This window comes from Cloeon dipterum, chromosome 3, assembly GCF_949628265.1.
Source record: "Cloeon dipterum chromosome 3, ieCloDipt1.1, whole genome shotgun sequence".
Taxonomy (NCBI): domain Eukaryota; kingdom Metazoa; phylum Arthropoda; class Insecta; order Ephemeroptera; family Baetidae; genus Cloeon; species Cloeon dipterum.
In genome coordinates this window covers 30899771-30913530 of record NC_088788.1, presented here as the reverse complement: position 1 = coordinate 30913530, position 13760 = coordinate 30899771, and the positions used below count along the sequence as shown (strand labels likewise).

At 40.0% G+C, this 13760-nt stretch overlaps 4 protein-coding genes across 5 annotated transcripts; 2 read left to right on the top strand and 2 right to left on the bottom strand.

Annotated features, from left to right (window-relative positions):
* Positions 1-691: 691 nt before the first annotated feature.
* Positions 692-2504, top strand: Rpt1 (26S proteasome regulatory subunit Rpt1). The gene is made up of 6 exons (XM_065486708.1): positions 692-861; positions 940-977; positions 1045-1527; positions 1583-1747; positions 1836-2223; positions 2283-2504. Exons 1-6 carry the CDS (start codon positions 789-791, stop codon positions 2438-2440), a joined length of 1305 nt encoding a protein of 434 aa, XP_065342780.1. The 5' UTR covers positions 692-788; the 3' UTR covers positions 2441-2504.
* Positions 2492-8179, bottom strand: LOC135941317 (uncharacterized). The gene is made up of 15 exons (XM_065486703.1): positions 8047-8179; positions 7781-7900; positions 7111-7322; positions 5370-7016; positions 5184-5313; positions 4405-5121; positions 4304-4349; positions 4164-4247; positions 4011-4112; positions 3853-3917; positions 3644-3794; positions 3460-3588; positions 3269-3406; positions 3118-3220; positions 2492-2743 (listed from the first exon to the last, which is right to left on the bottom strand). The coding sequence occupies exons 2-15, from the start codon at positions 7888-7890 to the stop codon at positions 2556-2558; spliced, it is 3822 nt and encodes a 1273-aa protein (XP_065342775.1). The 5' UTR covers positions 7891-7900; positions 8047-8179; the 3' UTR covers positions 2492-2555.
* A 202-nt stretch (positions 8180-8381) lies between these two features.
* Trmt112 (tRNA methyltransferase subunit 11-2) lies at positions 8382-9516 on the top strand. The gene is made up of 4 exons (XM_065486709.1): positions 8382-8602; positions 8664-8765; positions 9005-9103; positions 9159-9516. The coding sequence occupies exons 1-4, from the start codon at positions 8525-8527 to the stop codon at positions 9258-9260; spliced, it is 381 nt and encodes a 126-aa protein (XP_065342781.1). The 5' UTR covers positions 8382-8524; the 3' UTR covers positions 9261-9516.
* On the bottom strand, positions 9292-13024 carry LOC135941318 (uncharacterized). Of its 2 annotated transcripts, XM_065486704.1 has the most exons (9): positions 12708-13024; positions 12373-12511; positions 12063-12307; positions 11519-11830; positions 10880-11130; positions 10472-10643; positions 10258-10419; positions 10096-10209; positions 9292-10037 (listed from the first exon to the last, which is right to left on the bottom strand). In XM_065486704.1, the coding sequence occupies exons 1-9, from the start codon at positions 12803-12805 to the stop codon at positions 9821-9823; spliced, it is 1710 nt and encodes a 569-aa protein (XP_065342776.1). In that variant the 5' UTR covers positions 12806-13024; the 3' UTR covers positions 9292-9820. The 2 variants fall into 2 exon arrangements, with proteins under 2 accessions (XP_065342776.1, XP_065342777.1); XM_065486705.1 differs by lacking the exon at positions 11519-11830 and having other exon boundaries at positions 12708-13009.
* Positions 13025-13760: the final 736 nt, after the last annotated feature.

Sequence of the window (13760 nt, the reverse complement as noted above, 5' to 3'; positions counted from 1 at the left end):
ATTAAAAATATAGTATTTTAAAGGCGCACCCGCCATTAGCAGTAAATTACTTATATATGTTAGGAAGAGCAGGATAAATTAAAATGATTTTACATTGTTCGACTTTGCCACACTCATATAAATATTTATAGATGTTTATAAATGTTTGTTCTCACTTATATATACAAATACATACTGCGTTGATAATTAAATTATTATCTGTTGTGCACGAGAGTAGTGTTTAATAAAATTATTAATTGATTGATAATGAATTCTGATAAATATAATAATTAAAGTCAATTTTTTTTAAATTTTCTGCTTTCTGTTATTCCAATGTAAGTAAAACATTGTAATGTACCTTATTTATAATTTCATAATAGTGATCGTATTTCAATGGTTTAAGTACAAGGACGCGGAGAGTGACATTTGCATAGCATTAAAAATAAAAAAAATAGACATTATCCAGCATAGCGCACCTTTTCGAGCGCTTCAGATTTAAAATTAACCTTAACCTGGTCAAGCTGATCATGCGCATTCGTGCTTCTTATGATGATGGTTTAAATTTTTGGTAGATGCGCTCGGTTTTCTCCTAGCGTCATATTGTTATGCGCAGTGCACCGAAATCATACACTGCGCGTTCTTCCAAAGCCATCTTTTCGTTTTCGAAACAATTACGAAAATCATCGTAGTCGTAAGCCGACTGTTTTCGTCTTTCAACCAATTCATGCACAATTTTTGTAGTTGTCATTCCGAGGACTGCGAATATTATTAACATTTAAACAAATATTGGCCTTTTAAATTTTTGAAAAATGCCGGACTACTTGGGAGGTGATATGAGAAAGGTGAAGGAAGAAGAAAAGGAGGAAGAGAAAGAAGTAAAAGGTGTGTAAACATTTAATTTTTTTCTTGGTTGATATCATCGAGATAAATTTTTAACAAAACATCGGATGGTTCTTTCAGCACTTGACGAAGCAGACATTGCCCTCCTTAAGAGCTACGTAAGTTGTAATTAATTAGCATAATATAGCGTTATGTAATTCAACTATGTATTGATTTTTTATTCAGGGCCAGGGGCAGTATACCAAGAGCATCAAGACTGTGGAAGCAGACACTCAAGCCACCATCAAGAGGGTCAATGAATTGAGTGGAATCAAAGAGTCTGACACTGGCCTTGCTCCTCCAGCACTCTGGGACTTGGCAGCTGACAAGCAAACCCTGCAGAATGAGCAGCCTTTGCAGGTGGCACGATGCACGAAAATCATCAATGCCGACTCTGACGACCCAAAATACATTATCAACGTCAAGCAATTTGCAAAGTTTGTTGTTGACCTTGCGGATACTGTCGCTCCCACTGACATCGAAGAGGGAATGCGAGTTGGCGTTGATCGCAACAAATACCAGATCCACATTCCTCTGCCACCTAAAATTGACCCCACAGTTACGATGATGCAAGTCGAGGAAAAGCCTGATGTCACCTACAGCGATGTTGGTGGCTGCAAAGAACAAATCGACAAGCTACGAGAAGTCGTGGAGACTCCTCTTCTCCACGTAATATTCAACATTGGGTACTTAAATGAAGAGGCTTATGTTCATCTATTTACAGCCTGAGAAGTTCGTCAACCTTGGAATTGAGCCTCCGAAGGGTGTGTTGTTGTTTGGACCTCCTGGCACTGGCAAAACGTTGTGCGCTAGGGCTGTAGCTAACAGAACGGACGCCTGCTTCATTCGTGTAATTGGGTCTGAACTTGTGCAGAAGTATGTTGGCGAGGTAATGCATTTTTTTTTTCAAAAATACTTATTCTCAGTTGGATGTTTCCTTGTTAAAAACTAACGTTTTGGTAACTTACGTCAATCAGGGAGCCAGGATGGTACGAGAGCTTTTTGAAATGGCCAGGAGCAAAAAGGCATGTTTGATCTTCTTTGACGAAATCGACGCCATTGGAGGCGCCAGATTTGATGATGGAGCAGGCGGTGACAATGAAGTGCAGAGAACTATGCTGGAATTGATCAACCAGCTGGACGGTTTCGACCCCAGAGGTAACATCAAGGTCCTCATGGCTACAAACCGACCGGACACCCTTGACCCTGCCCTCATGCGGCCTGGCCGTCTTGACCGCAAGGTGGAATTTGGTCTGCCTGATATGGAGGGAAGAACTCACATTTTCAAAATTCACGCTCGTTCCATGAGTGTGGAGCGAGATATCAGATTTGAATTGCTCGCACGTCTATGTCCCAACAGCACAGGTTTGTTTGCAAATTAGATTTAACGCAAGATACTAAGGTGCAGTTTCATTTGTTTCAAGGTGCTGAAATTAGGTCTGTGTGCACTGAGGCTGGAATGTTTGCCATCCGTGCCCGCCGCAAGGTTGCAACTGAGAAAGATTTCTTGGAGGCTGTAAACAAAGTCATCAAGTCTTACGCCAAGTTCTCCGCCACCCCGAGATATATGACTTACAACTAAGCTGCTTTAAGTGGCAATATTTCGTGTTATTTTGATTAATAAAATTAAGGCTTAAATTTAAAAAGCACATTTAATGAAAAATATACGATCATCTTGATAATACAATACTGCTTCATTACATAGATTCATCACTAGCCTCAAAGCGGAGCATATCAGCAGGCAAATCAAAATGAGACTGTGAAACTTGGGTCACAGACACACCAATGGGCAGATAGTTGAAGGCGCTAGCCAGGCGGTAGTTCTCAACAGATTCCAAGACCCAGTCCATCATGAGCACTACGCAGTTGCTGTCCTCCATAGCTCCTGCGTGACAGAAAACCATACAATTTGATTCTCTCAAGGATATATATCAATCACATGAATCAAAACAGATTTTTTTCTAATAAATAATTAAATGCAAGTCGGTTTCCCTAACGCAAATTTTGTCATGGTCTAATTAGTCTTAACAGGGTTAGGTTATTGATTAATTGCTAGGACTACATCACAAAGTTTCAATTTGCTCAGCTGTCAAGCAGTGACATGGTATCAATAATTTTTAGTCTGCAGAAACAATGCCACATTGTTCCTAAATAATTTACTCCAAGCACGGAGGCTTTGGAATGGAAATTTTGGCGAGCACACATACATAGAGAATCAACTCAGATAAATAATTGTTGAATATAAAAATCAAATAATACCTTCGTCCACATTTTCTGATGCGCAAATAACTAAACGGTACTTCTTTTTCTGAGGCTCCCTGATGCTTTTCAGGGCCAGCCCGCCTCCACAGCGAATAATGTCCTAATTAACCAAGAGTAGAGCTTGCCAGTCAAATATTTATTAAGCTACCTTGATCTGCTCTCTGCTTACTCCAGTGTAAATTCCATCCAAACAAAACATCTCAAAATCATGAAAAATATTCCCCTTGCTCAGGCGAGATTTGCGGGGCCCATCAAACCCATGCATGTTTTTCATTTCGTATGGCTCCTAGAACAAGTTCATTTATCAAGAAATAATGAGTCTTATTTCAACTAGGATACCTCTGGGATTATTCGCCCTGAAGAGATGCAATCTGAAACCCAGTGAATAGAAACAACCCAAAGTCCTTTAGCCACGGCAAGATAAAATTTCAAAGTGCTGACTGTGTTCATGTCTTCAGAATGAGGCACCTGTTGAAATATATTTGAAACCTGGGGAATGATGAACAAAATAGTAACAATTTACCACCAGATGTGTAACTGTTTGGTTCATGGAAGTGTTGACTGAGGAGCTCTTGAATGTCTGGCAGAATTTCTGAATTTGCGCAACTTGACCTTTAGCCAAACTGGTAAAAATGAAAGACACCGCAGGATCCAGTTTTGCAACTGCTTCTGACCTGCAGGAAAAGAGAGTTATCAAAATTATAGAGTCTTAATAATTGCTATTGGTTTTGCCTTTTTGCTTTGGGCGTTCCTTCGATGACTTCCAGCTCTTCCTCCTCAACTTCATTCACAGACTCCTACAAAATAGAATTTCATCCCGATAAGATAGTCACTTGCAGTAGTTTTTTAATCCAATATAGTATTTACAATGTTTAGTTTACAAACTATACCTTGCAAACCAATTTTCCTTCATTAGCTGATAATTTGATGAAACTTTCATTTGAGTTATTCAGAGCTGTTGAATTTTGGTGCTCAATTTCATTCTCCGTGAGCTAATAGGACCAATACATTACAAATGATTTAACCTTTAACCATTTGCATACCGAATCAGATTCCTCGAGAAATGGACTGATGTTATTACCCTTAGCTGAGATTCTGCTAGCATTCAGAGCTTTTCCAGGTTGCGCCTGGAAAACACAACAGTTTTGTCAATACAATAATCATTGAAAACAATGAAACTTACATCCTGACTGTTTATATTTCCAGCTTTTAAATCACCCACGTTTTTGCTAGAAACACATTCATTTCAGATTTGTAGGTAATTTCAAGTAATGCAGAACTCACTCATTGGGAGTTGATTCAATGATGCAAGTTGTCCCCAAGGAATGGGCTTGGGTTGCCTTTTCTCTTGCATATTTTAGATCTTCCATTACAACCGCCCTCACGGCTGCATCCTGGCTGCTGTCCCTCCACTGCAATTCTTTCCCATCGCCCTTTACAACGTCAACAACTGGATTGGGAGCTGTCTTTTGAAGCATCCTTTTTACATCAGCACTGTTCTGTGTATTTTCTTGAGAAAATCTGCTTGCCAGTTTCCTCCTTTTCGTTGGCTTCTCTGACCGGTCTTGTTGCAGATCGAATTCAGACTCATTCAGTGATAGCAGCGTTTCAACGCTTCCTGTTGAAGCTGACAATGACAAGGAGCTGGAATCGATTAGCCTTTTCAAGCTTTGAGTAACAGTGGGCATGCTGGCAGGAATAATGTCGTTTGAGTCAATCTGGCAAGGTTCCAGCACGTAATCTTTAGCCTTTGTCAACTGAGGCAAAAATATGTCATTTTCGATCATCTCTTGGCTCTTCTCAACAAGATCCATTTCATCAGATGAATCATCCACTCGCTTCTCTGCTTCTACAGTTTCTGATAAAGTTGTTTTGTTAGGGTTCGGCAACTTGGCAGACTGGTCCCAGGAAGATAGCTTTGACTTTTCAGCAAGAGTCGTATCCATTTGTGAAGCATGTCTTGGGCTAGTCTGAACCGCTGCATCTCGAAATTGCTTACGGCTGAAACAATCAGGATTTTCAGACTGGATAAATAAACAAATAACTTAATAAGGTTAACCTACACAAATTTGATGTTCCGTTTCACAGTAATGGGGCTCAAATATCCGAGTTTAAAAAATTGAACAGAGTACATCTTGCGAGCGCTGTGTAGCTTGCCTTGTCTAAAGAACTGAATTCTGTTCTTGAGAGTGGCTGAAAGGAAATAAAATAATGATTACAATAGATTTTAATGAAAAATTCAAACTAACCGTTCTTCTCAGGAGTTTTACATTTAGCGGCAAATGTCTGCAACGTCTTTTGGCCAGGGGGACTGTTACCCACGATATCAGCAGTATTTGACTCAAGAGAGAAGGTTTTTCTTTTACGAACACTAGTGGCGCTTGCTGAGGATTGAATGCTCTCTTGGGTGGGAGGAATGGAAAGTGCAGGAAGCAATTTTTTGCTAGCTCTAGGTTTGTTGCGTTCTGCTTTTTTTGGAGCAGCGGCATTTCCTGAATAAGAGCCTTGTAGTTCTTCAGGCAAACCCTCAATAGGCAATGAGTTTTCAATCAAATTTGGACTGTGGTGGTTTTCAACATGGTTTGTCTCCTTGGCTGCAGGTTCAGCTAGTGGTTGATTTACTGTCATTTGTGCGACTGTTCTCTCACTTGCTGAATCAATCACCATCTCACTACTCTTTGGAGAAACACTCTTCTTGGCTGCCGGCGCGTTTCGAGTTGAACCTGTACTAATGTCGAGTGGCAGAATTTTCCTCTTCTCCATGAAATCTGACTTCATCTTTTGATACCTTGAGAAGCCTGGTGATGGAGTTTTCTTTTTCTTCAAGGGTGAGTGCTCTGGCGAAGCAACCTCAACAATGCTAGATGATTTTACAGGCAGTGCAGGCAATTCTTTGTTCAATACTCCTGGCTTCATTGGGGAAACTTCTTGCTGTGTCGCAACGTCAATATCAGTTTGCACTTTAACTGGAGGGTTTAACTTTTTGTTGGAATAGCGACGAATAGGTTTCTCCTTTACTCCATCTTCAATGAAGTCTTCAATGGAAACATCCGACATAGAGTTACGGCTTCTAGTTTCTTTGATGGGAGTGTTGGATTTGGGCTCAGAGTCATCTTCATCATCGTACTTGATCGGCAAAACTTTCTTCTTCCTCAAACCAAGCCCTCTCAATTTGGGTTTCTCCAAGTTGTCACATTTCTCAATATCCTTCAACCTCTTCTCTTCGCGCTTATTCTGATATTCATCGGATTGCGATTTGAACAGCCCTGGACATTCTTCAATGGAAATGTCCAAGTTGAGAATACTGTCCTCCTTGATGGCTTCTGCAGCATAGTTTCTTCTAGTGGCATTGCTAACAATAATTGAATCTGCTTGCGTTTCTTCTGATTCAGCAGGTGCAGGAGGTTCTTCAGTAGTTCTTTGTGGCACTGGAGGTGTTTTAAAAGTTTGCTGCTGTTGTTGATGCTTAGCTCGAGTTTGAGAAACAGACACCAAAGTCGATTGAGTTATTGGGGTGTCAATGGGTTTATCTTGAGTTGGAACTGCACTTGTCTTTGCTTCATCCAACCAATACCTTACTTTGTCCTCAGGAATTATGCTGTATTGAGATACCACAGATGATTCGTTTGGAAACTGAGATGGCATCCTAAGAGGCGACTTGAGCTCTTCAAGCTCAGCTTTGCTTTCCTTCCGGTTTGATATCTTTTCCATGTCAAAATGTTTAGTAACTGTGGTTGCTGAAATTTCATTCTTTCGTTGTTTGCTCAGGTCAGCATCACTGTGTTCTCCCGCGGGAGTTTTGCAAGCCATACTTCTTTTAGAGCGACGTGCAGTTGTTGGAGGAGTCTCCGAGACTGACATAGCTTCGTTTCCTCGCTTTTTAGTAGCTACTGGCGCTGAAATCAGAAAATACAATAGTAAGCAAATTCCTTTAGTTTACCAATACTTTTGTGTAGCTAATACATAATTAGAAAACATTAAAACACTAACTCTGTCTAGGTAATAGTCTTTCACACTGCTTGATGATGTCCTGGAGATTCTCATAATACACAGTCAACGATTTGTTGACTATAGTGATATTTTTGTCCACTTCACTATTACATAAAGGGCATAGTGAGCTTTTCTGAAGTTGTTTCACAATGCATGGGCGGCAAAAGACGTGTCCACATTGTATGCCAGCTACTTTTTTCATACTGTTGTTGCTGTAAGATGGAATTACGATATTAAAACTGTTAAACAAGAGACTTTTTTAGATTAAATCTTTGATTTTGGACATATACATGCAGTACATACAATATTGTTCTGGCTGCGAATTCAGCACACATATCATGCACTTAATAATTACAGTAGACTCACAATTTTCGCCAAATCGCACTTTTCGCTAATAGGATAGAGCATTAACATTGATTCTTCCCATCAGAGCGAAAAGTGTGAGTGATTGGAAAGTGCGAATCCCCTATTATGGAAAAGCTACAGTTTTCGCCGACTTTACCGTTTATGTACACGCATCAAATCTATCGTCCCTATACTAATAACATTGAAAGGCGAAAACTGTAACTCGGCGAGAACTCTAGCTTTTCCATATATATTATTCATAATTGAGCATGCGGATGCGTAATGATATGTGTACTACATATACATATAGGTAAATTATAGATACCATATTTTGCATTTGATTTTTTCTGTCAGTAGAGAGTGGCTAATTCTAAGCAAAGTGATTTCATCATCACTCAGAGATGTTGTCGTTGTTGTCCCCTTTGTCCTGTGCATGATGTCAACACTGCAGAAATGGATGTAATAAATACATATTAGCGTTTGATGACTTGGTAAACCCAAAAGTCAATAAATTATTTCACTGAACTTCATTGACAGTGATAATAATGTATTATGTATTAATGTTTGGATGTACAAAACTGCACAACTCACGAAGATAGACGACTTTGAAAGACTGAGAATGTCAGAGAAAGGGAGTTGACGTGACGGTGACTAGCGCTGAGAGCGAATACATATTGCTGCTTCAACCCTGTTTAAGTCTTGGTCCACCTGTCGGCGTCGGCCATGCTTTATTTTGGCGCCGAAACACTTTTTCACTAGAGTTCCTATTGGTCCAATATTGGTCTTTTTACACAAATTACAAAGAAGGTTTTAGTGGACGTATGAAAATAGCATTTCTATTGGCTCTTAACATCAACTCATCGATTTACTTCTACTCCTTGCCGTTGACTGCGCTTGCAGCGCCTAAACATTTCAATTTCAAGCACAAACTACAAACACATGCTTGGTCTTTTGTTAGGAGGCATCTGCATCTGCATCATACCTCTCTCCTCTCAAAAGAGTCCCAAACTCACACGTGCATGATATTTTACTTACATTTTAAGATTTAAGAGAACATAACTTTTCAAAAATGAAATTACTCACGCACAACATGCTCTCCTCCCGGTGCATTAAGGGTGTTTCAGTCGGATATCCTTTGAAAATTTCGGTAAGCTGGCTCTGTTGATTTGTGTTCCATATTACTAATTATTAAGATAATGAATTTTCAGGCTAAAAACGTCAGGCTTGTTAACTGTGATTTTGACACGGATTTTACCGTCAGAATCATTCAAAAGTTAGATTGGAATGCCTTATGGGAAGCAGCTGAAAGCGTAAGTTTAATTTAAATGTAAATTATTTTAAACTGCCTGTGTGCAATTCATTCATCTCAGGACATGTCGTATGTATTTATTTGTCAAAAGAATAACTAATCGCGCCTAATTTAAATGCATGCGTGAATGTGTCCTCCACCCTCAATGGGTGGATCTGCGTTATGCTTGTCTTGTCACCTCATGTATGTGCAACCTCAATTTTAAGCTGTATGTAACTTAATATTTTGATCTGTTATCAGGTTGGACATGCTGATGATATTCCCAAAAATTTGTCAGATATTGACGACTATGATAAAAATGATGAATTTTTGAGAAAAGTTCATCACGTTGTCTTGGAGGTAAATTTATCTGCTTTTATCGTCTTCGACTTTTTGCGTTTTAATCACCTTCCAGGTTGAAGTCATTGAGGGTGAACTTGAGTGTCCAGAAACAGGCAGAAAGTTTCCTATTGAAGATGGGGTGCCCAACATGCTTTTGAATGAAGATGAAGTTTAGTTTAAGGAATCATGGAAAGAAGACTAAAAAGTTAAAGAATTTTTTTTTATTTCGCTACATAAACCTCTTATTTTGATATCACCATTGGTGCACATCAAACAAGATAATTCGCCGACACTTATATTTAAAAAAAAAAAACGTCAAGTGACTAGAGAAACATTACATTCTATGCTTCTTTGGAGTATTGTTAAGTTGATTTGATTCAGATTCAGGTTGGCATTTCTTTCGACAAAAATATATATGGCATTTTTTTCTACCTGTGAAATGTAGTTTTATCAATACAACGTTATTGCAATAAACATGATCACCACAAGCAAACAGCACTTTAAACATCACAAGATACCTGATATACAATGACACAAAACGCGATAATTCAAATACATGTGGCTTGCGAGTAAATATTGTCAAAATACAAGCAAAGGTGTTGGTATAGGACAAACAACCAACAAAATTCCAACACCATCTGTCACATCAGCCATAAAAATAATGCGCTAAGTGAAGGTTTGATAAAACACCTTATGAGATTACATAAAATATGTGGAATAATCATTTCATAAAATTTAATTTCCCCTGGAGTCAACCAGGTTGCCTGATGCCAAACTAGAGTAAATACTCCCTTTAGCTAGGCCTTTGACTGGCCCATTGCACAACCCCTTGTTTGGCCCTCTTGCTGTGTAAGCCATTCCCTCACGCAGAGATTTGTCAGGACCTTTGGCTAAACCTCTTGGTCCGGTTCGATTTTCTGCGTTGGGGCCTTGCCACGTGACATAGTCAACTCTGCAATAACACAATTTGTTCAGTGGTTGACAACCAAGTGAAATGTTGTAAAACTTACAGAAGCAGATCGCTGTTCGCACCAGAAAGGTTCTCAGTGTTTGGTCCACTGGTTTTTTGCAGATATGATGACTTGTACTCCTTGTCCTCTGCTGTACTGGTGCCCCTTGATACCCTGCAGAGATTATTAGTTAAATGCAGTTTTAAACAAATAAACACTCACTTTGGCACTTCCCTCTTCCCTTTGGCACGCTTGTGGATGGACGCTTTTTCCTTTTCTATCTTGCGTGCGGGGGAGTTCTTGCGGGATCGAGCAGGGGAAGACTCCACCAGCAATGGTGTGTCAGTTTTCTGAGTGGAGATTTTCATTTCGTGGTGTAGTTCCCTGAGAATTACACTGTATTTGTTTTCATTGCCAGTGATTTTCTGAGGATTACCCATCTTTGCTGGAGCTTGGTGTATCAACACTTGAAGGCTTAGAGCCCTCCTCGTCAACCATCACTTGAAGAATGTGATTTGCACGCTCCTCATCAAAATCCGAGCTGTCAAGCGCAATCGTCACGACTCTCTCAGGAATATCTGGATACAAATCTTGCAGACGCTTTTTCACTGAAAATTAGGTCGATAAATCAATCCAAATAAATTGTCTCTATCGTAAAACTAGAAACACTAGTTTCATCAACCAGGAAACCCGAAAAAGACCAATATTTTAGTAACTATGTTGCTCAGTGGACGTACCAAAACAAATGCCTCCAATTATTAAATTAATAATTCATCTTGAACGTTGAAATTTTGCAAAATTCCTCATATTATATTATTCTATAAAATAACAGTTTCTAGCTCACTTTTCTGCTTCTCTTCTGAACTCTTGAGACGTGGTGGAGGCGTTGGAGTGGCCGACATGCGCTGCTTCTCTTGCAAGGCCTTCTGCTCCTCTTCCTTCCTCTTCTGCAGCACTCTTGGTGGTGGGCTGTCCCTCTTTTCAAAGCCCATGCTGGTTAGTTTCTCTGACGCCTTTTGGACATTGTTGTCAGCGTTGCTGAGCACATCAAGGAGCAGAGTTTCCTCTGCGGCAGGAAACAGCCCTTTCATGTACCTGTTGAGGATTTGAGCTTTGGTTAAACGTTTTGGCAACCAATCACTCTCACAACTTAATAAATTCAATTCTATAATGGGTTAACTTGACTATACTACCACCAGGCACTAAACAGCTGCTCATGCAATATCTATACCTGTTGTACAGTAACTTTTAGCAAGCCTAATCGAGTTGAATTATGTACACAAAATATCTCTGATACAATAAGTTTAGGATTTACAATTGTCAGGCACTAGACAAAGGGAACTAAAAAACCCAACTTTCCTGGAAACAAATAATATTGACTATATATAAACCAATAGTTTTTACAGTAAAACGAAATGTTGGAAAAATGATAAAAAGACTGGTCTACAAAAAGATGGCCAATGTAATTTAAACAAGCCGAGACCTCAGTTTCATCTTAGGCGAGGAGTGCGGTCGAGGCAAACCTCGAATAATCTCCCCTGGTCTTGGAGAACCGTAACTGCCAGAGCTACTGGCTCCTGAGCCAGGCCTGGTGGTTGGGCTTCGCGGAGGGCTGCAGTGGCGCAGCGGGGGCGACATGCTGAGCATTTGCTGGTAGGCATTGTAAATGCCAAACTGGTTAGAGGAGGAAATGTGGTGGCGGGCCAGGGACGGGGTCGAATAGGGGCCGGGGGTAGTCAGGGGATGCTTCTCCACCTGCAAGGCGCTGATGACCACTGCTTCGCGGTTGTGATACCTGCAAATATTATTCAAAGCCACTGCCGAATTTCCCAAATTCTGGTTATTTACAAAGACCCGCGAGGGTTAGTGAAGCAAAAGCGAAAGTATTTTAATCAGTATAGTTAGCACATTTTGGTATTTTACAGCACTGTGTATTATATTAAGTTATTTGACATGTTCAGTTAGTGTGATGCAACTTATTAGTCCCTTTAACAATATGTGCTAAGTGAATAGACAAGTAGTCTTACTTTTTAAGTAGGGCACGGACGTGGTTTTCTTCAACAGTTGGAAACATAGCCCCAATTTTGGCCACGGCTTGCTCCGTTTCAATATTCAGGGAGGTGTCCTGTGAACTGCAGACACTGGCAGGCGCTCCAGACGCTCTTGTCGGAGATGAACTGTGGATGAAGCCATGGTTGCACATAAGAGGCGAAGGGCCTGACGATGAGTAGGCTCGGCTCGGAATTGGACTTGGACGAACATTTGTCAAATCCTACGGATTCAGATATTACATGATCGATTTTTTCCTGCAGTTTGCTTTAGTTTTCTTTATTTAACCTGAAGTGGAATGGACTCTCCTGCGACAGAACTATGGACGCTGCTTGATGAAAAGAATTGCTGGGGCTGTGCAACAGGGCGATATCTCAGCCGAGGATCCTCCCACGTTGTTGTCTTGGTGAAGTAGTTCAAGTAGTAGCTGGGGAGAAGAATACATAAAGGGGTGAGCGTCTACAATCATTGACCCAGTTCACGGGGTGATAAACAAAGAAAATCAATATATATCTTGAGTCACGCGCTTCACGGACAGGATTTAAAAATTTCATTTTAAAACACATTAAGCATTGTACACAGTCGTGCTATCTGAAATTGTGAATTTAATTATTAATGCTTACAATCGCCCTGCCCTTTCGTCGTATTTGCAATCCCAACCGGGCGGCAGGTTGGACGAAGCCGCAACAAAGGCGGAGTTGTCATGCACCTGTTCTGCCATTTTCGGCCGGAAAACAAAGAAAGGTTTGTCGACAAAAAAAACAATGAAGTTCACTAGTTTGATGGGGTCGATCTCGTCTTCCTGGCGGCGAAGGTTTTTACACAAGGGACGCTAATTATTCCATCCGTGCATCGATGGAATCGATCCGTGTGTGAGTTTTCGTCCCGAATGCAAATTGCCAGCACTGGCAATGTTAGCAATGACAACAGCAAGCAGCAGGAGCCAGTGGGTGCAGCGCAGTATCAACATTAACATCAAGGCGCAGCTGCGAACACGCGGGGGCGAGGTCAGACGGGGCTGACGGCTGGCAATTTAAATCAGCATGAAAGCATGGTGCTGGTGTACGTGTGAAAGGCCTGTTATTGTCAAGTTTCATTTTCTGCCAGCTATAGCCGAGGCTGTGTTTTCAGTTGTCTGCACCCTTTGCTGTTGCTGACATGTGACTGCGACTTCTGCAAGCTTCTTTCCAACTTTCCACAGTGCGCTTTTGTGTTTCATTATGAACATTTTTCACATTTTTATTTATTCATAATTCGTATCGCACACTATTATATTATCAGCCCTGGTTAAATTTAATACAATATCTCTATAATTAAAATACAATCCGACGAGGGAAAAGGGACTAAAGGGAGATATGTTACTATATAAAATATGTAATTCAAAATACATATTTTATGAATTTCATAATGTTTATATTTGTACACATACATAAAAATAATTAAATTTAATTGGGTTAAAATAAATAATAAATAATAGTGAAAAACAGTAAAAATTAGTCAAAAGAATTTTTTTCTAAGCAAACTTGTATGCTTCTAAAGCGCGTGACTTCAGAATCTTTCGAATCAAGAATTTTAAATTTACAACCAGATAATTTAATAACTGTTAATTACTGAAAACCTTACTCATATATCTTTTCTGTCCATCATACACATTAAATTTTTAAATGCTTGAAGAA

What these genes read in the sequence shown, in the direction of transcription:
- Rpt1 (XM_065486708.1), top strand. Translation starts at nt 789, where the DNA reads ATGCCGGACTACTTGGGAGGTGATATGAGAAAGGTGAAGGAAGAAGAA. An exon ending in TGGAGACTCCTCTTCTCCAC is followed by an intron (nt 1,528 to 1,582) that starts GTAATATTCAAC and finishes ATCTATTTACAG; the next exon opens with CCTGAGAAGTTCGTCAACCT. An exon ending in TCTATGTCCCAACAGCACAG is followed by an intron (nt 2,224 to 2,282) that starts GTTTGTTTGCAA and finishes ATTTGTTTCAAG; the next exon opens with GTGCTGAAATTAGGTCTGTG.
- LOC135941317 (XM_065486703.1), bottom strand. Translation starts at nt 7,890, where the DNA reads ATGCACAGGACAAAGGGGACAACAACGACAACATCTCTGAGTGATGAT. An exon ending in TTCTCGAGGAATCTGATTCG is followed by an intron (nt 4,113 to 4,163) that starts GTATGCAAATGG and finishes TGGTCCTATTAG; the next exon opens with CTCACGGAGAATGAAATTGA. An exon ending in TAAGCAGAGAGCAGATCAAG is followed by an intron (nt 3,221 to 3,268) that starts GTAGCTTAATAA and finishes TTGGTTAATTAG; the next exon opens with GACATTATTCGCTGTGGAGG.
- Trmt112 (XM_065486709.1), top strand. Translation starts at nt 8,525, where the DNA reads ATGAAATTACTCACGCACAACATGCTCTCCTCCCGGTGCATTAAGGGT. An exon ending in GATATCCTTTGAAAATTTCG is followed by an intron (nt 8,603 to 8,663) that starts GTAAGCTGGCTC and finishes ATGAATTTTCAG; the next exon opens with GCTAAAAACGTCAGGCTTGT. An exon ending in TTCATCACGTTGTCTTGGAG is followed by an intron (nt 9,104 to 9,158) that starts GTAAATTTATCT and finishes ATCACCTTCCAG; the next exon opens with GTTGAAGTCATTGAGGGTGA.
- LOC135941318 (XM_065486704.1), bottom strand. Translation starts at nt 12,805, where the DNA reads ATGGCAGAACAGGTGCATGACAACTCCGCCTTTGTTGCGGCTTCGTCC. An exon ending in GACGAAAGGGCAGGGCGATT is followed by an intron (nt 12,512 to 12,707) that starts GTAAGCATTAAT and finishes TCTTCTCCCCAG; the next exon opens with CTACTACTTGAACTACTTCA. An exon ending in GCGAACAGCGATCTGCTTCT is followed by an intron (nt 10,038 to 10,095) that starts GTAAGTTTTACA and finishes GTGTTATTGCAG; the next exon opens with AGTTGACTATGTCACGTGGC.